Source organism: Melozone crissalis, unplaced genomic scaffold (genome assembly GCF_028551555.1).
Source record: "Melozone crissalis strain CALT ecotype California unplaced genomic scaffold, PUWL_Pcris_2 ptg000007l_1, whole genome shotgun sequence".
In the NCBI taxonomy this organism is placed as follows: Eukaryota; Metazoa; Chordata; class Aves; order Passeriformes; family Passerellidae; genus Melozone; species Melozone crissalis.
The window spans coordinates 12,742,714-12,770,000 of record NW_026535785.1 but is presented as its reverse complement, the minus strand read 5'-3'; the positions used below and the strand labels follow the sequence as shown (position 1 = coordinate 12,770,000).

Here is a 27,287-nt window from a genome sequence, read left to right as displayed (position 1 = left end):
TTACTACTTCCAGAAGAAAAGTTAGTCACTCCTCCCACCTATTTGCAGCAGCATAACAAGAAAATGCTGCTCTCTTCAGCCTGAATAGAAATTTATCTCAGACAAAAAATCTAAAGATGCCTCCAGCAGTGCTGAGGCCTAAATCATTATAGTCTTGCCTCTTGTACTGTGGAAAATCTCAAGCTTCAGCATGCAAGTGGAAGGTGAATGAGGTAAATCACAGGATGTCTTATTCTGACATGTGACAAGAGGAAGGAGACAGAAAACCCACTTGGGGATGGGGAGTAGGAATACAAGATAAGCAGGACAGCCAGCCTCCCCTTGAAAAGCATGCAAGTGAGCTGCCTGCCCCTCCAGGATCTCCAAACACTTTAAAGGCATGATGTAGGCCACTGGAATATTTTCCACCTAGAGGACCTTTGATTTAAAGGGAGGGTCCCCCACACCCTAAAAAACAAAAAATATCTTGCTAACTCAGACCACCAACATTTACTTCAAATTTTCTGCTCCCTGTAAAACCAGGGAACACATACTTAGCTTTACTCTTCCACAGACTACACTGAAAATGTCAGAAAACAGGACAAGCTAGCTTATAAATAATTGCAAAGCCCCTCCTGGAAAGGGCTGAGAGGGAGGTGGGATGAAAGCTTCCAGCCAGGAAAGCTGTGACTGCCAAGGAGCAGAACAGAATAAGGACAAGGACAGTGTGTGATATCCCAGCTCCATCTGTACACAGAAATGAAAGGCATTGAGGAAAATATCAGTGCAGCTTATGGCAGGCACTCCCAGGTGTGGGAAAATCCTCGGGGGAAAAGCACCATCAACAGAAAATACAGCAGACCTTATAAGAGACAGCTGACGTGGCAGATCCTACAAAAGCTTGTCTGCAGTATCTGAGCGTCTTTTGTTCCCTAGCCCCATTCTTTCACCTGGCAGCTCGCAGATTAAAAGACCTGAGAGATGTTCCTGTCACAGAAGACTTTTCCTCAAAAGGCTCCTAAAAGGAGGAGGGACCAGGGTAATGCAGGGTCCACTACAGGGGATGCGTGGCAGTGGAAGCTTTACCCTTCTAATAACAACTCTACTACTTTCCTGGAAATTCTCCCTAACCCTATCCCCTCGCTACCTGCAGAGTGATAACAAAGCCAACATTGTCCATCAAGTCGCAATCTGAAGTGACTCCGTTATTCTCAGGAGCTTTGGTGTTCATTTTTTCAGCCTGGCATCCTAAGAAAACAAGGTTTATGTCATCATATTGCCTGTCATATGTCTTAACTGTTTGTCCCTTCCTATTAACTTTTGAATCACACCATACTGGGGATACAGGGCTACGAGAAATTGAGTTTCTCAGATAGAAATTGAGTTTCTCTAAGATCAGTAAACCTGCCTTTGATTGGGTAGGGCAGAGACCCCAGTTCATGTCTCTGCTGAGAGAAAGGCTAAGAGCAGAGTCAGCACTTATCCCTGCTCTTGGGCCAGTCCCAGGCAATCAGCACACGTGTGTCACCCCACCAGACAGCACAGCCCATCTTGCTTCTCGTCCTACTGGTAAGCAGGGGATGGGAAGGGGGGATGAGAGTGCTCTGTGGGGAATGGGGTCGGGTGGAGGGCTGAGCTGGACTTCAGTGGAGAAACACATCATCACAAGTCTGGCCTCATACTCAAGAAAACTTATTTTCTCTGCCAAATTGCCTGTAACTTCATGACACATCATCAAGGACAAATGACAATATTTATCAAGTACTCGCTGAATCCAGAATGTAGCTACACACAAAAGAGCAACCAGTTAGAGAATTCATCCATTAGATTTGTTACAGCAACTTTTTCTTCTTTTTTGCCTAAGCGATGGAAAAGTCATGTTGAAGTCAATTTATTTCCTAATGTCACCACTTTCTAGGTCTGCACAATTAATGCAGGGTTTCTTGAAACAAGTAGAAAGCGTGTGATGAATCAAATGTGAGCACTCGGGAAACAGCACTCCCACAAGACCACAAGGCTTGGCTGTGGAGTCAGTTTGTGACATTGGTTACAAGCACAATACACCCCAAGTGTGCTCTGCAGAGGCATTTTTCTGTATCTACTGACCAAACTATCCATTTTAAAGGAAAAGTGAAGGAACAAAAAAAAGTCCCTTTTTTGCTGTAGCACCACATGGTAAATTTCATTCGTCCCATCCCAACTGCTTCTAGTGACAGTGGAGTGTTTGTCTGAATTTTTAACAGATGTTTCTAAGCACTCTTGTCCACTTCTCTCTCCTGAGGATTTCTGCAGTGGGATAGCTCTAGATAGTAATACAAGCAATGCTTGTAAGAGGCTCTGGGGATAAATCTGTAGACGCTGCATCTAGGATGGGTGTGGGTATGGGTCCAAGCCTTATGAAACTTTGTAAATATTCTCTGAAGAATAGCGAGCTGGACTGACCCTGCCTGCAGATGTTTCTGAGCTTACCAGCCCCACAGTGAAAAGCAAGACAGATAACTGCAACACTCCTGAAACAGCCCAAGAGCGAGACTTAAACTGAAATTTATAAAAGCAGGGGTATACTGGAGCAGAACAGAATAATGGAAAGGATGATGTGTGATGGTGTAACACAATTTCAATTCAAAATACCAAAGGTGCTTCAAAGGGGACCAGTTGGGGCTGAGGCAGAATTTCCCAGATGTCAGGTTGCCCTTGGGAACAAGCACACTGGATTCACTTGACAGGTGTGAAGGTACTCAGAAGTCAGTCAGAACACAAATTGCTTAAAAAAATAAAATCTCTGCTTTGTTTTTTAAAGAAAGTGAGCATCTTGCGCTAACCCCTGGCAAGGAGGCAGTGAAGTCTGCCTGAGTTTGTACACAGCCTGAAACAATCAGCTAAAGCATGCTCATGGCTGCTAGTTTACATTATCGAAATGGAACCAAAGCTATTTAATTCTAAAATGAAATCTATTAAAGCTATTGTCAGTGTTTCACAGCAGCTGAAACAGTTTTTTTGAAAGGTCAGTCTACTAGCTAGAGAGTGAAAACAAGAGAGGCGGCTGTGCCAGCCCTTCAGACGCAGATGCATCCTGCAGTCTGGTTTTGCATTCCCTTAAATGTCGGGCAAGGAGCAGCAGCGAGGTCCCAGCGGAGCCTGCCTGCCCTGCCAGCCGCGGGGGACAGGGGACAGGGGACGCTCAGAGGAGGCTCCAGCGGGAGCCCCACCGCGCTGCACCCACGCCTTGCCGGGGACAGGAAGGGATGGCTGCAGAGGACACCACTTTTTTGTTCAACCCATTCAGCTTTGTGGCCGCTGTGTCATTCACAACAATACCACAGCCCTCCCCCACATCCAGAAAACCCATAAAAACCCCAACCTAAGAACCACTTCCCCCACAAACAGCACAGCAGAGCCCCAAACATCCCCACAGCTAGCACAGGCCTAGCATTTGCTGTCATCTTCTGTATTGGGATTTCTGTTAACCCCTTTTGTAAGATCATTTGACTCGATTTCAAAATTCCTCATTCTGAAAAACACTTGTTAAATATTGGCCCTGACTGCTGCACAAAGTGATAGCCTGGTAGTCATAATCCACAAGATATATTTAGCCTCACAAACTCATCATCAATGGATCTTGAAAGCATTGTAGCCAACCGACTGGAAACCACATGCAATACAAACACATAATAGAACTTTTAATGTGCAAAGAGACTAAACAAAAAGATCCTTGACCTTCTTGCTTTCCCTTGCATACCATTATCCCCAGTGAGACAGCAAATGGAATGACGTGGAGAGCAACAGCTACCAACAAGCAACTTTGGAAGCCAATTTCTACAGTAGTTAAGCAGTTAATGACGTTAATCAGAATGATAACTTATTAAATTCTATATTTATGCAAATAGCATTTTGGCATATCGTACAGAGACCTGAGTAGCAGAGCTTGCCAGGGAAAGGTCCCAACATCGTTTCTGTTTATCATTTTGGGGTTTTTAATACCATGTAAAAGCATCTGCGATGGTCGGTACATCAGACAAACCACACTTAAATAAAATGCTACAGTCACAAATTAATATCCATTATTCCACATAGATTAATGAACAAACTCTTGAATTCTTAACCTTTATGAAGCAGAGATTCATCACTGCAGCCACATCGAATCTCTGCCATTATCTTTTTAACAAGAGACTTTTCTTATAGACCTTCCTAAAACAGGCAACAATTATTGAACAAAGAAAATAACAGGTAGCCCTCCCTGTCTCTCTGCTACAGTAGCTAGGGAATATATGGCATAAAAATATAAAGTAACAGAGTAGTTTATGACTGATATGAAAGGACATTATCCATGTGTAATGAGATGAATCAGAAAAACTGCAGTTCAGGGTAGGCAGAATTTACAGTAATCTTAGTTTTGTAAAATCAGTGTGGAAAACTTATTGCTTTCCAAGAGAAATAGCTGGGAACTTCTTGATTCTGGGTTGTGTTTAAATTGAACACGGATGGAAGAAGCAGGGGATTGGATGAACAGCTATGAATTGCACTTTTAATTGTTTTCAAGATGTCAAAAAGAACACCAAGATGTGTTTATGCATTTAGTTTTCCCTTTGCTTGATTCTGTTGTTTAGTAGAATTAAATTCTGCACACATTCTACCCATTCATTCAGTTCCTTCCCTATCTTGAGTAAAATGAGGTGAGAACCACTTCTGCAAGATGTTGTGTAAAATGAGTAATTCACGAATAGAAATTGTACCTCTGTTTTGAAAATCAATAATATTGCTTATACACAAGCCCTAATTGTTGATTTATTTATGTAAATATCTTGGTATCTGGGTACCTTTTCTTTGTTTGTGCAAACCTCACAACGCAATGTTCAAATATCTCAGGAAAAAATAATTGCCTTTTTTCTCCCCTTTGGGTACAAATTTCTATGTTTTGAATGAATGTGCAAGTTTCCTGTTGCTGCATGAAGCCTTCATTTCAAAACACCAACTAATTCTAGGTTTAATTAAAACAGAATGTTTTATATCACAAACACTTTTTTTTTTACAGCACATATCTTCTTCACCTTAATGTGATTGCTGCCTATTAAGAGAAGAATAATTTTTAAAAATTAATTTAATGAAATAATTCAAAGTTTTACAGCAACTCACTTTATAGAGGGAACTTATGCAAGCACCGAAGCCTTTCCAGAGAAAACAGGATTCTCCACACCTCCCTCTGGCTTTTCTCCCTACTGAATGCCGTGGCCTTCACTCAACCAAAGGAAATGAAAGACAGACTGAGACAACAGCATCACGTGGGTGAAGGTCAGATTGATTTTCAGCTGTGTGGTGCTGTTTTATCACCCTCAGGACAAAAGTTAAGCCCTTCATTGTTTTTCATGTCTGCTTTAACAGAGCAATTTTTTTTCCCCTGAAATTTTGGTTGGGGTCCATACCACTAGACTTATCAAGGATAGCCTAATTTAAAACATTTGTGAAGTTCTTCCATCCTCACAGTAAAATCCAGAGCAGCCCATACACCACAAAATTTCCATGGGTTTCCTCTGCTCCCTGTGTACAAACAGTGGCTCCTTCAAACTACGGAGCTTTCTGCAGTGACATTGGCTGACAGCAAAAGCAGAGTGGGATGCAGCTGCTGGCTGTTTTCAGTGATCCTGGGCACAGGAGAAGAGCAGTTGCTATCTCAAAAGGGGCAAGTTCACAAATTGTTTTTTCTCCCTATCCTCCCTTCCTTTCCTCTCCTCTCTGCTCAGAGAGGCCAAGCTCTCAGAGAGCAGAGCCTCCCGCCTGTCACTCGGCAATCCAGACATGCACAGCCAATTACTGGGGCAGCCTCTGGAAAAACAGGGAGTTTTGCTAACTCTGATTGCACTTTTTCCAACTCCAGTGCCACTTACAAAAATCACTGTCTCCCAACTTGCTGTTAAGAATTGGCTTTCCTCATTTCTCTTCTAATTGAGAGATTACCCCCAAAGTAATTATTTTATTTTCAATAGTCAATTTTAGCTAGTCATGTCTTCAAAACTGAACTGATTAACCTAAAATGAGGCATTTTGTACATCACAGATACATATATGCATACCTAGTTATCAAGAGAAAGCATCTTCCCTCCCATTTCCAGTTTTCTGGCAGACAAAAACTCACTATTCTCTCATTTAAGCTATGAGACAAAATCCTAATCAGTTTCATTTCCTTTGGTTTTAAATGTTGGGTTGAATTTGTCTTATTTTGTGAGAAGAGTGCAACAGGATCGTGACTGCCTCCTAAAGATAACAGTCTGTCCTCCATAAAAAGCAAGGAATACTATCTGCTTCATTTAGATGTACCAGAGGCCTGGTCCAAGTCAAACCCAGTCACACTCAATACCGTTGAAACTCCTCGGAATACAGTTCCTACATGAAACAGCTCTTGTAAAACAAACCATACAAGTGTCTGTAAGAGAGGAAAGAGCTGTGAAGGGCTGTAAGGTGACATCAAACAGCTATCCAGGTTGGATCTCGATGAAGTCTGAATGCAAATTAAATAATTTTCTGGGTTTTGTGAACAAAGATTTGAGTAGCACATGTGTTTAGTTCACCTGAACCTAGCTGGGTCTGCCTCTGAAGCAGCACATGGAGCAGTGTGATTTCTCCCAGCACCCCAGGGTGATCTGCCAGTCCTCACAGGATGGTTCAAGGAAGGCTCTGCACATGCACAGAGCTCCAAGGAAGAGCCAGCACTGGACAATGGACAAGGGAGCAACTGCAGCTGAGAGTCCAGGAGAAACCAGTAACACAGCAGAGTGTCACCTAAATGGATAAACTGTGAATAACTGTTACATGTGAGGCTGGGAAAGGGCCAATGTCAGCACAATAACAGAGAGAAGACTGCTGGGAACAGGATGCAAAATGGGACAGTCCAGAAAGGAGCAAGCAGGGAAAAAGCCTTCAAGGAGGGACCGCAGGGACACGTGCACAGGCAACAGGGAGAGGAAAGGACAGAGAGAAGCCACTCCAAGCACACAGCCAGAACACACAAAAGCACAATCCCAAATGGTGCAGATACAGACCACAAGCTACTACCATAAATAACTGTCTTAGATGCATGTTGGATTTTTGGCTGGTTTGGGCTTGGTTGGTTGTTATGGTTGATTGATGAAGATTGAATAATGTACTTCAAACCTGCTTACACTACTCTTGGAGTCCAATAAATTACCTCTATACAGTTTTGCTCAAAGAAAATAAACACAGGTGTGTGTATTTATATTTCTGTAGACCGCAAGTTCATAAAGGAAATTAACTCTACTTCTGTCTTTCCAAATTTTCTAATGAATAATTAGTAGATGTAGATTTCTAAAATGACCATTTAGTATAAATTATATCAAATCTCATTTATTTTAAGAGATATCATTAAGTACAAAGTCTGCATGAGTGAACTGAGTTCACTGTAGAGGAAGTGACTGGGAATTATGTTCAAAAATCTATTCAAATGTTTAATGTAACAGATTCCCTGGAGAAGAGAAAAGCAATGGGTTTCTTCAGCCTTTCCTTATGTCCTCCTCAGCAAGTGTAACAGTAATTGAGTAGCAACAAAAAGAGGAGCCAAAAAGTCTTTCATCATTATGGCTGAGAATGATTTTCAAGGAAACCTAAGGAAGAGATGGACCCAGACACCAAAAAAATAATGCTTTCAAGAGGAAGTTCACTCCCACCATTACTGATGTCACCAGCAACAAAACCCACCTGGATTAAAGACCTTGGCTCTTCCACCAATTTCATGCATGTCATTAGGCAAATTGGTGCAGCCACAGTAATTTTCATCCAAAATAACTCAGGGTATTAATGGGGAAGGTCTTGAGTTCTCCCCCAAACACTGACCTCTCGTTCCCCCCATGTTGGCATAAAGCTTGTGCTGCTCCATAGGGCACCAGATCTGGGAGATGCACAGACTAAAAATCAATCCCTTTAATTGTCAGCAATGTCAGCTCCCAAAGACAACACAAACCTTTTACCAGCATAAGGCAGGAGATGGAAGGGAGGAAGGAAGCAGTTCAGTAGCAGTCAAAACTTAAGCCAAATTAGAATGATAACTTTATAATTTCGTGATGATTACCAATTTTTAGGAAGGGGAACAATTGTCAGGAAGGGGTTGCAAGAATTTTTAAAGATTACAAAGTCCCTAAATGCCCTACAAAGCATTTAGCATGAACAGACCAAGTGCCTTGAAAATGCCAAATCAATTTTTCATTAGCTAAGACAATGAAAACTGCTTGTAATAAGCAAGATGTTTGAATAACATTACCTATATTTAATTTACTTAAATTTCTAGTGAGTATATTTTCAACAATTTTAAATTGAATATGAAATTATAACATTTACCCTAGTATTAAAAGCACCTATTAAAATTACTTACACGAAACAGCATTCAAAATGTACACACTTGCTGCCAAAGCTTTGAAGGAAGTCAGAAGCTGCTTGGACCTCTGATGGAGGTCCTCTGATGTGCAAGCCCAGCTTGGAGAGCAACAGCCTCTCCAGCAGGTGCAGAGAAAATATTTCCCTTATTCAGTTTACTGGAGTGGTTCAGTCCAATATGCGGTTTGTTGAGAACAGAGGAACCGCTTGGCAGACGATCCCTGGTTTGCTTCTTGCCAGGCCACAGCAAAGGAAGGCGTGAGACGCCCACGGAGCACCCAGGCACGCGGCTGAGGGTGCCCCAGGAGGACTCGTACCTGCCTGGGTCCCTGCTGCTCCCACCAGGCAGGGCCCCGGAGCCCACGGTGCCGGCCGGCCCTGCAGCAGGCCCAGCCCGCGCTCCGCACCCAGGGCCCACGCTGGATGCTCCAGCGGGCGCTCCCAAAGCCAGCCAGCTGAAGAGGACCAACCCATGCTGGCACGTTTCCCTAAAGCCAGCCGGCACCAGGGGGTGGAGGCTGCTTTCTGGCTTCCCCAAGCCTGGAGCACAGTTAATAACATGCCAGCTGTATCTGCAGACAAGCCAAGTTTAATGAGGCTACAACAAAAGCATTCAAATATGCACTACAGAACTTCTGTGGGGATTTTTTCTAGAGCTTGTTTTTAAAAAATGAAAGATAGGAATTCTTGACAATGTTTGTACACACACTTCCTTCGTTTTTAATTGATTTCATTTTAATTATATGCTGCAAATTCAAAGAAATCAACATTAGAAAGACTTGTTTAATCCCACTACTTCCAACAGCAAAATTATGCTGTGTGATGAGTGCTTGAAATGCACTGCTGGTTGCTTTTTTCTTAATAAACATTGAAGTCTTAATTGTTTTTCCCCTACATGGCCAGACACCATCTTTCTGTCTGCCAGGCCTTCACACTAGGACAAGTCCTCACCTCCTGCTCAGGAGCCAGGACAGACACACCAACGTGTCCTCATCTCTGGCACAAGTGATGGAGGAGATAGCTGACCCCATCCCTCTCCCACTAGCCCTCTCTCACCACATCCCTCTTACTCCAAGCCAAGGTACATGAGGTATCAACAAGAAGATTGCAAACAGGGGCTTAGAGACAGGAGGGAGCAGCAAAAGAAGCCTGCTTGGGCATGAGGGGATGGAGAAGGTGGGAAAGGGGCAATTGCTCACTGTCTCTTTCACCAGAAGAACCAGGGAGTATCAAATGAAAGCAGGTGACAAAAGTGAAGTGAACAAAAGGTGATGCTTTTCCCCAATGTGTAGTTGAACTCTGGATTCCCACCACAGGAAAAGCTAACTGCACTTCAAAATGGAAATTCATGAATAATTTTAATAAAAAGGACCACAAAGTGCTTAGAGAAGTTTGTTGACAGCTAGGAAAACATTCTGGGGAAACAGCATGATGGGACCATCAGGCTGGCTCAGTACAGCCATCCTTACATGAAGAGTACTTACACAATTGTCTGCAATGGGACAGTGGAGGAAATCAGGAAAAAACCCCAAACTCTCAGTGCATGTCTTTTTCACTGCTTACATGTGCAGTCTGAAGATCTCAATGGCTCTGAATCTGCCAAGGCTGTCGATATGGCCATCAGTTTTGTCCCTCAACAGCCCACAGGAAGGCAATGCATGCCCTTCAGCAAAATCCTACCCAGAAATAATCCATGCTCTTGTCCATCTGAGACAGGACAACCCCAGTACATCCTCCATTCAGCTCTCTAAGGCTTTATTAAAGGCCCCTTTGTAACAAGCACATATCTATTGTAGTCTCCAGGCTATCCTCACTGCAGTTCTGAATTGAGTTTCATATACTGAGTTTTGTCTACAACCCTCTGAATGCTGGGACCTGCTTATGGCAAACAGGGATCCTCCTTCCTGTAGGCACAGCTGCTCTTGTAGCTCTCACCAGGCTCCAGCCTACGAAGGAACTCTTTCCACTGAAACCCCTCCCTCCTCTTTTTTTTTTTTATAAAACCCATTCATTATTTACTTAGATTTCTGTATGCTGCGAAACAAACCTGCCCTACGCAGACCCCCACACTCCTCCCTCTGCTGTAACATGGCAATGGATTGCCCTTGCAAACAGAAATTTGAAGAAAGAGGAGAAGGGGAGGTGGAACTCCAGCCCCTGTGGTGTCCCAGAATTGCTGCATGAGGCCTGAGCTGGTGCAGGGGAGCAGGCTCCAGCTCCTCAGTGCAGGTCCTGCTGCACACAGGAGCCCCATGGCCAGCACCCAGCACAGCTCCTGCTTCACAGCATTTAGGGTGCCTCGGTCCGTGTGCATCCCGTGTGCAGCAAAGAGGAGAGACCGGCTTCTCAGCCAGCCAGGGCAACCTGTCCAAGATCCCCAAAGGACACCTTTCCTTTAAGAGGCCTCATTTGAAACATGCACCCACTTTCTCTTTTATGCACTTCCATGCATACCTGTGCTTACTTTGCAGACTACTTTTTGAACTAGATAAAAGCAGATAAAAGAACTCAATTAAAGTAGTAAGAATTAAACAGTCCCTTGCCAATACAAGCAGGCTAACTTGTCATCCTCAGTTCCTCACTGGGCCATATGTTTAAAAATGACAAGGAAAATGGTCTTCCTGTGTGAAAAACATATGCTGCTTGAGGAAAGACATCATCATGGCTAAGAAATTTTGTGCAGCCTCAGAATGCACAGACAGGCCATCAGTGACTGCTGGCTACGTGGGGGCTGAGAAAGGGGTGGGGAGAGCTCATTCCCTCCCTCCTGCCAGGGGTTTTGGTAACGTGCAACCAAGCCGGCGGGCGCTGGCAGCGCTCCTATCTGCACGCACAGTGCCTGGTGCTGCCTCCCTCGCCACCATCCCCAGGGGGCCGGCACAAAGGTGGCCGTGGTGATTTGCAGGGATGGCGCCCGGCGCACTGGCACTCTCTTATCAGCGAGCACACTGCCCAGCCCGTGCACGGAGCTGCCGTGGGCTCCCGCTCTGGGACACCCTCCGTGAGCAAACCCCCAGCTGGGTGTTTACGGCGAGCAGGCATTGTTTGAATTCACGTCCCCCCACCATAAATCCTTACAGGCACTGGCATGCCTGCAGAATCCAGGAGATGGAGAAAGGAGCGCTGAGGCTCGGCCCCACTGACGCCGAGGGGTTGAGCGCAGGGTGGCATGCCCAGGCTCTCACCTACCTTTGCCTGTGGATGACCCTCTGGTCTGAGGGGTGGGCAGCACTGTCAGGGAGCACAACACTCAGCACCACTTAGTCAGACACACCACACAGCAGACACTACCCTGAACTGAAGCACATTTGCCACATGCGGGGGCAGAGCCAGCGCCGGTGCCTCAGCACGCACCGCACGGGATGCGCTGCGAAACCTCGGCATGGCCGGGGCTGCTGTAGGCCCTGTTTGACATGAGATTTGCAGCTGTGCTTCTGTTTGTTGTCAGCTCCCATTCAGATGTGGGAACGCGCTTTATGTTCTGTACAATAAATACGTATTTCACTGAGCACCCGCACAGCAAGCCAGTCAGCACAGCTCCTTATCAGCGCACTGATTTTCTGGCACGTGCAAGCAGAAGTCCTTGAAAAAGCCTCTTTTCAGGCTGGCTGGGAAGCTCCAGGTAAACTCAAACATCACCTGTGGGGTGACAGCAGTCAGGGGAGCCAGACCTCGGACCACCCAGCCATGTGTACCCCTGAAACAGTGGGGTTTCAGAGCTCTCAGCAAGGAGGGCACAAATACCGACTGCAGGGAGATGTGCAGCACCTGGGCACTGTGGCCAGGGTGGCTGAGGAGCCCTGGGGAGCCCTGTGCTCTCCCTGCACCTGGAGAGGGGACATCTGTGACAAACTAAGGACAGGAGCCTGCACTTGAAGCCCTCCAAGTGATTGACAATAAAAACACTGCCCCGGTGCCCATTTTCAGATCTGGACAGCAAGAACTGAGGACTCCAGGGAAAATCCATGTTTTTACAGTTTGTGATACTATTGAGCTTTTCTGGTGCCAATTTTAAAACACTGCTATGAACTCTGGAAAGCGGAGAAACTGCATTTCAGCACAACAATGCAGAAAAGAACAAAAAAAGGAAACTTGTTATTTTTTTAAGCTTGAAACACTAGTCAGGTTAAGAGAAAAGAGCAGAATTCTGGCAAGGACAAGAGCACTCAGACTAAACCACAACACAGTAATTAGGGCCAGTAGGTCATTAGACACACAGCTGTATAAACTAGGTGTATAATTAAGTTTCCACACTGCTTTTTCACAACTGTATTTCAGTTTCTTTTGTAGAGGACAATCAGTAATTCATTAATTTAAGGATGTAACAAAAGCAGCAGCAAAAAGAGAGAAAAAGGACTAATTTGCCAATCAGGTGCAAACAAAGATTACAATTTTGGGAAGGGCTAGTTTTGGAAATGCACATAAGACATCTCTCTTTGTCAGTGGGAAGTAAAACATGCCACCTGACAAAAACATTTATGAGACATTGTCACTTGTTGACAAGCTGCTGTATATGTGTTTCTGGATAAGCATCCCACAAATGGGGTTGCATGGCAATTATAATTCTTGTAGCAGGTGAAATAAAAGAAAATGCAAAATTATACACTAGCATGAAACAGTTACAGTACCTTGTTTCAAAGGTAAGCCTACAAGTTATAGGGCATTTAAAAGAAGCAACTGCAAGACTTTAATTATAAACTAGTTCCTACCGTACAGTAGTTTAGAAAAATCAGCTGCTTCCAAGCTGGCAATATCCATATATAGCTCTGCTGCTGTTTGAAACAGACAACCTGTAAAGTTATCAACAACAGAAAGGACCTCATGAAATGCTCAGAGACCCAGCCAAAACCTACTTCTGTCCGCTTCACTGATGTGCTAATTTGCTTTAAAACCCCTACATTCACTTGAGAATCTGAAGAAACAACTTCACCTGAGACTATTCTGATCCATGGAAGGAAAGGGGTGGAGGAAGCAAAACAAAACCACAACAAAATACTGGAGCTAAACCCAGATTAATGCAGGATTAAACACACAAGCCAAATGACAAAGGTTGTGACTTTTTAGCCACTCTTTGTCAGACAACAAACCACCTGGCACCAGCCACCAGACAGTGATCTATCACAGAATAGTTTCTTGATGTAGGGAGCCTCTGGTGCTTGTTGTAGGACACAGTAAGTTGTAAATCCACATGTAGTTCTTTACTCTTGTCACTAATGCTGTAAGATAGCATGATGCTACACCTACACTGTAACAGAAGCATGCAAAAACTCATAAAAAAGGCTGCACATGATGCCAATGGCAATTACTTAGCCCTCTCTATTTAGAGGATATGGGATACTAGTGAGTTTTAAGGTAATTTTAAAAGCTTAACACATCCAATCTATACACTAGGTGTTTTTATTTGTTCTCAGAGTATTTTTCAAGATGCTGCTGTTTAAGGAAACAGTTTAAGGCACTGTTTGCAGGACTGCTGCAGGAGTGCTCGACTGTGGGGGCAAGCTGGGAAACAAGAGAAGATATAAGCTAGTAAGGAATTGTGATGTTCTTTTGGTACAAGCTGCCCCCATTTAGGCCCTTTTCAGATCCCTGTAGACACTGGCAACCTACAACCTGCAATCACAGACATCAGTCATGAGCAAAAGGTATAAAAAAGGCACCTAATTCTGTCAGAAGGAGAACATCTCTACTACACTGACATCAAAAGGAATGCCATGCACCTATGCTACCAGAGATGTCTAGATTTCATCAGTGTTTTGTCCTCAAAGAAACAAGTCTGAAATACATGAAAAAGCAAGGAGGGGAATGGCTGTTTGTTACTTCCTTACATGTCAAAGCAGCTGTGTTCAAACTGTATTATAACTTCAGCACGCTGTAATGAATTTCTAAGGGATTCCAGTGAAATAGATGGTTTATCCTGTTCTTTGGAGTGATCTCTTGTAATCCTGCAACACTCCTGAGCTACAATACCTTCCTAACTTCAGTATCCCAAAGGAAGTCATTAGTTATGTTGTATTATCAGCCTGGTGATATTATCACTACAAATATTACCTGTATTGATCTGGAGCCATGTAGACATGACTGAAAGCCCTGCTTCAGATTAAGACATGAAAATCTAGCTTGCCAAGAGGTCAGGCACTGCATTACACCCTCAGGTGTGTCAGGCAGGTATCACAGGGAAAAGGAGTGCAGGGTAACTAAGGACACAGACAAAGAGCTCTTCTTGTAGAGTAAAATCTTTAAATTCAACACACTTTCTAAGGAGGTCTTACGTTTTCACCCAGGTGGTGCAAGTCTTTTTAGATGAACTGAACAAAGACAAACATTTTGCATGCTTTCCTCAAAAATCCTCATGATTATCAGACCATGTCATCAAACTGGTGTATCTGAAAGGGTTGTTTTGTGAATATCAAGCAATATTCCAGATTGTCTTCATGGAAACATTCTCATTCCAAAATATATGAGTGCAATCTTCCTATTTACTTTAAATCACTTCAGGACACTAGATTAAACTAAATAGAAAACAGACACTAGTTCTGGAACAAGGATTATCCTCACATGGAGACAATTAGCACTTATTTCATGTATATGCAGATAGTTATATGGGGCCTTTTTGGGACAAAATGTCTTTGTAAATCATCCACACATGTGAAGAGATTAAAAGAAGACAAAGTTATGTTACCTGCAATCAAGAATAGCAAATGGGAATACTGAAAAATTATTTTGATATATCCCTAAAAATATAATTTATATTTCTTAATCTCACTAAGAGAATACTACACTGAGGATAAAAAAAAAAACCTGAGGTGAGAAAACACTGACTGAATTTACATTAATAGAATCTCTAGGTTGCTATGTTTTAATGCAGATTTGCCTCTGGAAAAGAACTGCTCCTTTTGATAGCACTGTTGTCACCTGTTATAACATTACATTCCTGCTCTGGAGTCCCTGTCAGCAGTGCCCGCTGCCCTCTGCCATTGTGCCATTACAGCTGTTTGGGGACACACAAGGAACCAGACCCAAGCAGACATTTGGGCTAAAAAGAGCCTCCTTTTGTGGGGCTCAGCCCCAGCAGCTGTCCCAGCACAAGTGAGGAGAGCGGGCAGTGATGGAGCAGCGGCCACCCAGGGCGATTCTTCCTTGGAAAGGAGCAGTGGCCACATGGGCCGTGCCCTTTGCCTTCCAGTTGGGAAAACAAGGAGTTTTCTGAACAGAAAGTTACATCTTCTTGCTTACTCCCCTGCAGCAGAGTGCCATGTGCAGAAGTCTCAGGCCAGTGCTGTGGCTCTCAGCTGGCTGGGAAATTACCCTGCAAGAAGTGGCCTTTCGATTTTACGCACTTTCAAGTTTGCAGCCTGTGCAGGGCTTAAATGAGAGTGCAGAGCAAGAAGCTCTGGGGCAGGCTTAGGACTGCAATCCCTACCCTACTGCAAGCATGGGAAAAGCCCCAACATCCCTCTGTCCTTCCTCCCAGCAAGCAGATGGGAGCAAGAGCAGAGAGTCCTCCCCTCTGCAAGCCAGAGTGAGACAAGGGAGGGTGCTCCTGGGGTGGGAGTCAGACCAAGCCAAAGCCTCCTCCTGACCCTTCCTCCCTTGCTGTATTCCATCCCCTGTATTTTTTTTTTTTTGGCTGATCATTTTACTTATGCCCAAAAAGAAGAGCAGAAAACATAGACTAATTACAAAACAAATTAAGTGGCCAGGAGGAATATGCACTCAGGGGAAAAATGATGGGATACCACTGCACCAGAGGAGAAACTAACCACTAACCCTTCTGCCTTCTGCCAGCCTTGACCTACCCGTCTGCCATAACAGCAACTGCCTAAAAATAATTTAGCTGAGTGTGGAGGAAGACATGATGGCAGAGTATTCAACTCAGGGAAGGTGAAAGATAAGAATCCCTGATTTAAATACATATGAACATATTCCGCGCTCCCCCTCCTAAGATTTTATTTAATCTTTGGTAAAATCTGCAAAGCTTTTTCCTACCCCTGTAAATCGGCTTAGCGTGCTTGGCTGAGTACCTGCTGCTACTGCTGGCCATGCAGAGGCAGCCCTGGAAAAGCAAGGTATGTTGCAATTGTTCACACCAGTGCTCTGAGCTTGTTCTTACTTTACAGAAAGTAAAATCAAGATCGGCGTAGGCTGATGCCATCCTCACTTCCATAAAATTCAAAAGGCAATGTAATAATAACCTAGGGAGAATGCTGTATTTTTAGGGTGGGATTACAGAACTCGCACTATGAATTTTATTCTCAGAAATCATCATGTTCTTTTAGGGGTTCAGAGGCCTTTTTTCCTGGGAGTTTTGCACACTTCAGTCATTTAACTTTTTTAATCTTCCTACATTTGGAGAGAGAGAAAAAAATACCTGCCTAAACTTCTAGCATTAAAAAACCCCACAACATTTTTGTATAACGTAATTACTGACATTTTCCACTTGGAAAGCTGTTGCTTTTATTTTAATTTTATTAAAGCAGTGAACAAAGGCTACCCAAGGCACCACAATAAAATTACATTAAGTGTAAAATTACATTATTAATTCTTTAATCTCACTTGAGGCCTCAAGCTGTTGCTATGTCCAATTACCCAGCTAACCACCTGTCAGAACTGTAAAGCTAGTTTAACATTACCTCCAGGACAGTTGTGTGCCCTGTGTTCAGTCAGGTCTGCCAGTGAATCGAAGTCCTGCTGACAGTTATCGCAGGTGTAAATTGACTCATCCTCCATGTCTTCATCTTCCTCATTTCTCTCTTCCTGGCTCGTCACACTGTTCCTCTCTTCCAGGGCCCGGCTGTCCTTCGCTTCGCTCTCCAGCTCTCCTCCCAGGCCACCTGCCAACAGCAAGAACATCTCTAAGTTTGAAAGGTCTGAAAAATAAGAGCTTTAAGAAGGATGTTGCGCTTATTAAGATACATTTAATTACAGCCGCTCTCACATTATTCCCGACACCTTTCATTATATTAATGTGGTTTTTATATCATGTGGTGCAACAATTCTCAACTGTATTCTCTGCTGCTTAGTGCGAATCCTGCAAACACTCTCTCCTAATCTTCTCTGGTGGGTGTATAGCAGGAGCCTCTAACTCTGTCATATAAAGTTGTTAGTGTTTTATCACTTAACCAGATTCTCAAAGCTTTAAAAATTGGCAAGATTAATTACAGCCCGCAAAGAAAAGGCATGTGCTGAATTTTAATTCTCAGTGCTCTCCTCTTCCCACCGCCCCCCAGCCCCAATATTAGTAACAACAAGCGAAAAAGATGCTCTTGCTGAATATCCCAAAGCACACACGTACCCCAGGACATGAGAGGTCTTGCTGAACTAATGAGAGGCACTTGGTTGGGCAGATGAGCCTGACATTGTGCTGACCTAGCTGAGAGCAGATACAGTACATCTGACCTTCAGGTCTCTCCAATGTTTTTTATCTTGGTCTGTGGCCAGTGTGTGCCAGCACATACATCTTTGCCAACCCCCCCAGGTTTTTATCTGCATTTGTGCACAGGGAGACTGAGCTCTCTGACAGCTCCAGAAACTCCCCAGTGTGGGGGGCCGAGCACCACAGGGCTGTGCAGGTGGCAGCTCCACACAGGGGGCAGCTGGCTCTCCCCTGCCCATGGCAGGAGAGAGGGGGTGGCAGGACAGCTGCTCACTCCCTCCAGGACACCCTCAGTGGCCTTTGTGAAGGATAAGCTTGCAGCCACATCCTCCTGCCTCCAGGACACCCCCTTAGCCACAGTGGACACCCAGATGTGCCTAAAGCCAGTCCATGCAGCACTGCAGACAATCCTTGCTTGGGCTCTCTGGAGAGGCCACAGAGCTGAAAATTCCCTTATAAGCCCCTGCTGCCCTCTCAGCAGGGAAAGCATCCATTATGGACACTAGTCATGGTGGCCAGGCTTTGGTGACCAGCTGAAACAGATCTGCCTCTTCTTCACACAGGTTCCCCAACAGAGGTGATACAGCCCCAGGTGCTACACCTGCACTATTTCACTTGCCTCCACAAGAACTCATGCTCTTAATACACCCTGTCAGTATGATGGGAACACTTGGGAAGTCATTCAGAAGTGAAACAGAACCACAGACTCTGCCAGCAGAAAGTGAAACAGAACCACAGACTGCCAGAAGAGATCCTCACACACTGGCTGACCCCAAAAGCCCAGCAGCTGCTCTCAGCCAGGTAGGAGGGAGATGCCACCCTGATGGTTTGGGATGCATTTGGGTTTTAAGCCATTAAGGAAGGACCAGCAAACAGAGGGATGAATTGTTTCTAAAATCAGATCAGCACCAAAAAGATTAAGGACAACCAATGCTGAGAACATGAAGCAAAGCTGAAAATAAAATTTATTAAAGACAAAACCTGGTTACCACAAGCACTGCAATTCAGACACACACGGCTAGAACTCTGCTACCACTATCCAGCCAGAGCACATTTCATACCATCTTCTGCTCTGCACAGACTAACATAAATCAACTGGTGTAAAACACTCTGCAGCTTTCCATGGAGCACTCATAATATGACGTGCCCTTCCAATTGCAATGGAAATATCAAAAATCAGAGCCTGCGTTGGTGTGTGCCTCCCTCCTAGCAGTTAACTGATCTGCACATTTTCAGATTCTTTTACTGCTAAATTATACATACCTTTCTACTACAAAATTTCCATTAAGGGCAAGATATAATATTCATCTTACCAAATCAGATATACTACTTGCACAGCAGTAATGAATTTAAGGATTTAGCTATAAAAAGTATCACTCACTAAGCACTCCATATTGTAAGTCATCATCTATACTATGTTTATTCAATAAAATGCCACTAGCTGAACCTCATGCTTTATAGACTCTTCCTTAAATAAAAATGTCTTGTAATGAAAAAAATCCCACAATTCTGGTTCTCTTATATTACTACTTCACCAAATACTAAGTCACTTTTAGACCTATGCTAGCTTTGCTTTATTTCACACATAATTTAATGTATATATTCAAATTATCACTTACATTTTGTCATATTTACTTGGCACACCTTTATACAGTGTCTCATTCCAGACTACAATCACAAACATTTTAGCTCATTCAATCTTTTTAAAGCCTATGTCCTGCAGACTTGATAGTTAATAAATCAGAATGTCAACTCTCCAGTTTTATGACAGAAACCTATAAAAAGAGTCCAAGCACATAAATGTAACCTAAAGAATTGGCACCTGCGTCCATGCTGCCTGCTGACAAAGGCCTCGGGGAAGCACTTCTGAACTGACTTTGCCACAACCTGAAGAAGCAAGGTTTTAGGCAACTTTGGGCAGCTTTAAGGGACCTTCACTAATATTTTAAGCAGAAATGCTGTCTTTTGAGAGTTAACCTAAAGACCAGCTGATCTGCTGAGTACACTGTGACAAATTCATCCTTGGTTTTACTCCAATACTTCGTGACTACACCAGGGATAAAGCTGCTCGACCGAGTCCAACAATAACAAATAATTTAGCACACTGCTTTAGGAAAAGTAAATTGTACAATGTGAGATAAGAAAATAGATTCCCCACTGCAAAGCAAAATTCCAGAAACATTTTTTAATTCCCTGTTGAATGGGAAATCTGATCCTCTAGGCAACTTCTCAAAAGCGTCGTTGCTTGACAGAGCTGTATGTCAAATAACACAAGAGTGAAGCTTGCAGAAATTATTTAGCAAATGTTACACTGCTTTACAATGGGATTTTTTTCTGGTTTTGGTAAGTTGAAGGAACTGTACATGTCTGCCACACCTCAGTGTTACTGTCCTTCAAACAAAATGGTCCTCAGATTCCTCTGCTGGGACCTGTATTCTGCGTGCTCGCCTTGCTATTACCAAACAGTGCTGAGAAAAATCTCTGGTGTTTCTTGGGTTTCTGACCTTTGTCTCTGCTCTTCTGAGCACAGGCTGCCAGCAGGGTGTGTGGGGTGCGGGTGGCCCTGGGGAGACGCTCGCTCCTTGCCCAGGGGAGCCCAGCAGCCAGGCAGTGATGGGAATGGGTGGTCCAGCCAGCAAGGAAAAGCTTCAAACGCAGCCCAGCTGCTCCCACAATGAGCTCAGTTTCCCTGATGAGGACAGCAGGCCACGAGCATTCCTCGGGAACTGGTTTCTGCAGAGCTCTGCTGCAGCAGTTCACAAATTTAACCTGCAGTTTTCCTGCTGGCAGGAACTGCAGGAGCACCTTGCCTGTGGGTGCAAGCACACTGCCAGAGGGGTTTGGGTACCACAGGAGGCCAAGGTGCTGCTGGCACCACAAGCAGGGGTGGCTTTGGAGCTGGGGCTGGTTCTGAGGGGACATGTCTGTGCCCCACCAAGCAAAGGGGCTTCTTGGTTGCCAGAGCCAACAGGGCCTTTTGCAGTCTCCAAAAATCTGTAGCCTTGTGGCATCAAGCACAGATAGATACATTTACTGCCACAGCTAATTTTTAAGATTCCATTTTTAAGCCTTGGATTTTAGTGAGCTCAATTCAACAGTAAGTAGTTTCTATCTAGATTGCTTAAAAATTTTGCAGTAACCACAGTTATCGACCTGGAGGAATTTGTGCACCAAACACCACTGCAAGGACAGCACAGCACCACAGGCACACAGCTCACACTGGTGTGGTGTGCTCAGCACAAGGCTGTAGGCAAATGCCAGCAGAAGGGACCTGCAGGCAGCACCAGGATAAATGATCAGGATAAATGATCACTGATCAGTTCCAAAGCAGGGTAACACTTCAGTGTTATGAGTAATTTTTAAGTGACCCTGCCATATCTAATGATGGTTCTAACAATCTTCTTTTATGAGTAAGAGAAGATTGAGAGGTCAGTCTTAAAAGTATACCTCACTACTCAAAATGTCAGGAAACGGGGTAGGGGGGCTTTTTTGTTTTTCTTTTTTATTTCCCCTCCCACTCCCCTTTTTCCCCTGTAGCACAGTGGAAGGTCTGCAGGGCTTTACACAAGAAGAATATTTTACCCTATGACCTAAACAATCTGGCCAACAGTCAGGAATATGTTATTCTAATTGCCACTAAAGTTAATGTTGTTAATGACCCTTGGTTTTTCTATACAAGCCAGTTTATGCTCTAGAAAGTTACTATTTCAAAGGGGACATAAGCAAGAACTGGGAGTGTTCCTGCCTGACCTGGTGGTCCAAGGAATGTGGCAAACTTGGCAAAGCTGAAAAAGTGAATTCCCAAAGGCCCAGTTTGAAAGCTGCAGTCAGTAGAAATGCCTTCTGCGCTGTGTTCAAAACAGCTCTGTTACAGGAACAACGTGCTCCTAAAAGCCAAATATTTGAAAACAGATTACATGTACCATGTTCAGCTCAAGTCAAGAGCAGATTTCCCTTGCTTCAGTCAGCCTGGGACAGACAGCCCTGCCACCAGGCTGGGACTGTGCCTGGAGCTCAGCATGGCACAGTCTCAGCCCAGGACCACAGGGACAGCCCAGCCATGAGAGCCACAGCAAAATGCTTTGGGGCTTTGGTTAGTGGGGCAGGGCTGAAGGCAGAGTAAGGCCAGAGCCAGACTCGAAAGATGCTGATGCCTACCTACAATTTCCACTGAAACATTTGGAAATGGGTAACACCTTGCAACACATGGGCCAGAAAATTTGAAAAGAAACCAACCTCAGCTTAGTTTTTCATCAGTGGAATCAATTATGGACAGTTTAAATTTTTTATTCTGTCAACACAATACAGGGTAGGCAAGCCTTTCTGTCTTTATGCCAGTAAATGTTCTGAGGCTTTTCTTTTTTTTTTTTTTTTTTTTTGAAGCCTGTGGATTTTTGAAGCTGGGCTTTATTTTAAATCTAGGGCTGCTCTTAGGAACATGCTATTTAGTGCAGGGTCATGCCTGGCTTTAAATAGGTCCAGTTATGGGGCCTCCATGAAGAAGCAGGCACCCACTGAAGCAGTGCTAGATACACTTTCTATCCCAGAAACTTTGCCACACAGAGCTAAGGCTGCAAAGTCACACTCTGTAAAGCACCACATAAACATCTACACCACACGAACATACACTGCCCAGGTCTGGCTGCTGGAAGGAAAAATGTAAAATGAAGAGCAGAAAAGAGGCATCTCTTTGCTCCTCACCTTGGTCCAAACAAAAACAAACAAAGGACTATGGTTATTTCTAGAAGTTTTCCTGAGATGCAGGACAAGTGACAAAAGTACTGAATAAACAAAAGCTAATTGCTGGAGGAGTGATGGGTGCTGGCAAACAACTGACACCTCCTGGGGCTTGGCAGAGCCCTGCAGTGCCCACCCAGGGGCGCAGCCTCCCTGCCCTGCGGCCACAGGGCTACCCCAGCAAGACAAAAGGAAAGGAAATTTCATCCATAATTAGGAAGTGAGAACAAAAGAGACAAATGACTTAAAGGAAAAGCCTAATCTAAACGTTCGTTAGTGAATGTTTTGCTCAGTGTCAAATGCCAAATCAGTGTGGGGGAGGTTTCTACTTTTATGTGGTTTGTTACATTTTAGTATTGTCTTTAGCTCTGTAACATAGAAAGAGAGTGCAAAGTTCTCTGTACTTGTGATCAAAGAATGAAAAAATGCCAAAAAGTCACTAGTGTTTCAGTAATTAAATCACAAACAAACTTAAACAAATCTTCATCGTAGGATGAAGTCTTGCCTTTGCTGGGTACTCCCACTCTGTGACTCCTCACCATTTCAAAGAATGTCCTTTTTAAACACGTCTGTTTTGAACACAGATACGTGTGTGTGCTAGCTCTCAAAGGGCCAGGGCCCTCCTGTGAGCTGCTGTAAGCTCTGCAACCATACCCACACAAAGCTGCCAAAAATCTGCTCTGGCCAAGCAAACCAGGTCAGAAAGCGTGGATTGCACCCCAGCCCCAGGACCAGGAATCAAAGGCAGCTCATTCCACACATCAAACCATCACTATGTGCATCAAAGGCAAGCAGGTTTGGTCCTCCATCATGCAGTGCAGCATGCCACTTTCACAGGGTGTCAAACCACATGTGGTAAAGAAAAAAGGTGCCTAGCTGATAAACAAAGAGGCAGAAAGGAATAATGCATAGAACACCACAGTATATTCGTGCAATGGTAAATCGCAGGGGATGACTACACGACAGGGCAAGCGAGCAAAGCACAGGCACACAATCCTGCAATGCTCCTCTCAGGCTGAAGAGATCCACACATCAGATCTTGCCTTCCCTCAACAAGAGGAAAAAACAATCATAATACCAAAAAAATTATTTGGTCCAGCATGTAGTTAATGGTGTTGGCCTCCTAAGACTTACAACTTAATAAAATTGATCTCACTGCAGTACTGTAATGAAGAACAGTAGGATAAGGCTACCCTCGAACCATGAAAATTGCATATTGTTACCTCCCCGTGCCCTCCTAGGGCTGTGGCCGCTGCAGCCCCTGTGAGCTGTCATTTGTCTGCCTCTGACAGCAGCTCCCACCAACAGGCAGCAACAGTGGCTGCAAGAGCTTCTTCTGGAAAGCAAGGGAAGAGGGAGAGTGTTCAGTGCTGGGTGTCTCTGCATAATAACCCATGGGATAAAGCACAGATTACACCAGTGCTTTTATGTGAAGGGTGTTAAGAATAAAATACACAAAAGTCAAGAGATTTTAGGAAGCATACATGATAACATTTCATATCAGAGCCTTATTACACTCCAGTTTGTATTAAATCATAATAATTTCTAAGTAAATGGAAAGTTCTCAGCATTTTTCAATTTGGCAAAGAAAATTAATTTAGTAGGGTACAGCACCTCCTTCTATATCTGTGGGTACCCACACTCTTGGAGAAAGGGGTTCCAAGCAGCCCAGGAATAACTGGTGCCAGCAGCAGCACTGCACCTGCTCCTGCTGGCCCTGCACCACTCACAGAACCGGAGCTGACAGCCCTGCACATCCCACAGCTGCCTCTCAGCAGCCTTCTTTTAGCTTACTTACACCAACGCTTCTCAGGGAAAATGACCATCTTCCTTCAGACAGGATGCAATTTGCTCAAATTAGCAGCAGTTTAAGAAAACCTGAAGTGTCTACCTGGAGTTTAAAGGCATGGAAAGTGGCAGGAACATGCAGCAGAGAACTGGCAGCTCATTGCACTTTCCTTTGTTGTAGCAGTCACAGGTATCACACACATAAACCTCTTGCCCTACAGTGCCTTGCTTCCACCTGAGCCCACCTACATCTCTCCATTGTTATCTCTGCTGTAGAGATACACCATAATCTGGTTAGAGATATGTATGCATGGTATAAGTGCCCTGTTTGTCCAGTGAAAGCAAGACTCTGCCATCTTTGCCTCCGTGCAAATCTGGCCTTGCTGCAGGGCTGTGTGGAGCATCTCCCAGAAGGATGTTTATTTATCCAGCCAGTCCTGGCTCCAGCCCTCTAGAGCAGTGTAACCATGTACACCCAGCATCTGAAACCCACTGGCTTTGCTCAGTCAATGATTCTTACACATCACACTCACACACACAAACTCACCCTACTACCCTGCTTTTCTTGGATCAAGACTTCCATTATATCCTTTAGTCAACATATTAGAGAAACCTTTTAATAAATGCTGTTAATTTTTTTATTGATCAAACTGTGAGCCATTTCATTTTCCATTATAGCAGAAACCTCCTATAGGAGCATTCAGATTGAGTTTCTTTATTCTGTCTCTAGAAGCATGTCACTTTTCATTATTGCTTAAAAATTAGAAAGCAGTTTCTCTGTTCTTTATGGCTTTTTAAAGTTTAGTTACTGAAGGGTTATTAAACTTGGAAAATATACAGACAGGCATAATGTGATGAATAAATTCCTCACTGTCTCCAACCAACTTTAACACTAGCTTTTTTTATAATTTTTTAGGTTTATTTTCACTGAAAGACTGCCTGTAATTATTACTCATGTTCTCCCCAAACACTTATGTTACTAAAGTGTGAAATGTCTTCTAACACAAAGACAGTTCTCTGGGAAGTAATTACGAAAATGCATTCAGGGGCAATAATTTTATATTAACTGTCAGCAGCATACATCTTCTGAAAAGGCACTTGTTATGAAGGAATTATTTGTGTGGAATTTGAAGGCACTGAAGGCAAAGGAAAATTGCAGAAACACATTAAATTGAAACTCCAGCTCCCTCATCAAGGGTCAGTTTATGTTTAAATCATTACTTTGAAGGCAACCCCACACCTTCCAGAGAGTCTATTAGAAAGACAATTTCAATTTATGCACAAATTGGACACAGTCTCCAGTTTTTGGAGTGAAACAATTTACACCCCCTTTTTAAGGAAATTTCTGAGCAGCTAATCGAAAGAGATATGTCTGAAAATTATGGACTTCTATTAACCTTTCACTGATGACACTAAAAATACTTGCTACTGATTTATGGGCAGTAACAAAAATAGTGGCCTCAAAACTGACCAAGCACATTAAAAAGATATCTGTGTCTGTAATGGCTGCAAGAAAAGATTTAATGAGTATTTCACAGTAACTTTTAGCCTACAGGCCAATCCTTCAATCCTTAGGAAGGTGAAATAACTCAGTGAAAGGTTTTTAAAAAGTGAAACCCAGCAACAGTGATTAAGCATCACATAATTTTAAAAGTGTTTTTTTTTTAAATCAAATAAGGAAATAATATAAAGACCACCAAACAGTAAAATATCCTCTTAATCATAGCTGCAGGTAATGTTTCAGCCTTTCTAGTGCTTTTACTAAAATGATTTAGATGCTTCTATGCTATGTGACAAATGCACTTACATGCTGAAAAGCGGACAAAGAGCTGAGTTATTATTATTTATTTGCATGCAAGCAGCAGTGGGATTGTACTTTATAGTGTTAACAGCACATAGTGTTTATCAGCTCTTCAGTGCTTGGCAGCCAGTTTAACAGGATAAATATGGGATGTAAACACTTTATCGACACAAAAAGCATTGTAAGTGAATCTTAGGGAAGGCAAGGAAAGGCAGCGAGCGGAGCAGTGCAGAGGGTGCCAAAGTGTTGGGCTGGAGCAGCGCCCAGGTGTGGGACACTGCCCAGCCACTGACCATGGCCACCCTCAGGGTGCCCTCCCCAGGCCAGGGGGCTGTGAGGAGAGCAGCACCTCCTTTTATCCTGGGGCCTCCTCCTTGGAAAGGACAGGCTCACAGCCCTGGAGATTTGCTCTGTGCATCCCTGTGGCATCCAAGTCACAAAACGTGTTTGCACCCAAACTGCTCACCAGCCATCTGCACAAGACTCTATCCACTTACTCAAGATGTGTGATTGCCAAGGAACACATAATCTGCCTCTGAAAAAGGATGCTGCTGTCCACTTCCAGATTCCAAAGGTGCATCTGAACGGGAGTAGCTGCCACCTTCAGTTCAATAATGAGGTTCAAAGCAAACCAGATCTAAAATCCATTTTAGATGCATGCATTTTAGATATAAAGTTCATTCATATGCACAAAGAAATTAGAATGCAGCAAGTATTAACTTCAAAGAGAAGTGCACTTGGTCATAAAAAAGTGCTTTTCTCTTTCACATACAACTGCTAAATAATATTGACCCGTACTCTAATAAATACATGTGACTTTTCAGAAGAAAAATGGCACTTAAACTTTACTTAGGCATATGTATATTGTAATAAAACTCAACTTATTGTTTTTCAAATCTTTGTTGAAGACAAGTGTTCTGTTTCCAGCAGTTCTATGGAATTCCACTCACAGCTAACATGGGACTTCTTAATCACATTTTAATCCATGGGCATGACAAACCCTTTCCTTTCTTTGAGGAAATGGTGTGAGAGATTTTCTTTTTTTTCTTTTTTCTTTTTGTGGCTTTTTGGTTATTTGGCGCATTTTTACTTCAAGGTAAAGCCAGATATCTGCAAAACTTAAATCTATAGCTCCCTGAACAGACAGAATATTCAGAAGGCTTAATAAAATTCACATGTGGCTTGTTATTGCAGCTGCATATCAAATGCAAAAATAAGGTATTGACTGGTT

At 43.6% G+C, this 27,287-nt stretch overlaps 1 protein-coding gene across 6 annotated transcripts in view; it reads right to left on the bottom strand.

Moving 5' to 3' along the window:
* Positions 1 to 27,287, bottom strand: part of ZNF423 (zinc finger protein 423) — a 281,707-nt gene that overhangs the window by 142,430 nt on the left and 111,990 nt on the right. For 4 of the 6 annotated variants that reach the window (XM_054269386.1, XM_054269388.1, XM_054269391.1 and 1 more), the window contains 2 exons: positions 16,988 to 17,188; positions 13,067 to 13,147 (listed from right to left, as the gene is read on the bottom strand). In XM_054269386.1, the coding sequence (XP_054125361.1) occupies positions 13,067 to 13,147; positions 16,988 to 17,188 (282 nt within the window). Of the gene's footprint in view, positions 1 to 13,066; positions 13,148 to 16,987; positions 17,189 to 17,292; positions 17,376 to 27,287 lie in introns of those variants that run through there. The other 2 variants (XM_054269390.1, XM_054269389.1) reach the window with 2 other exon arrangements.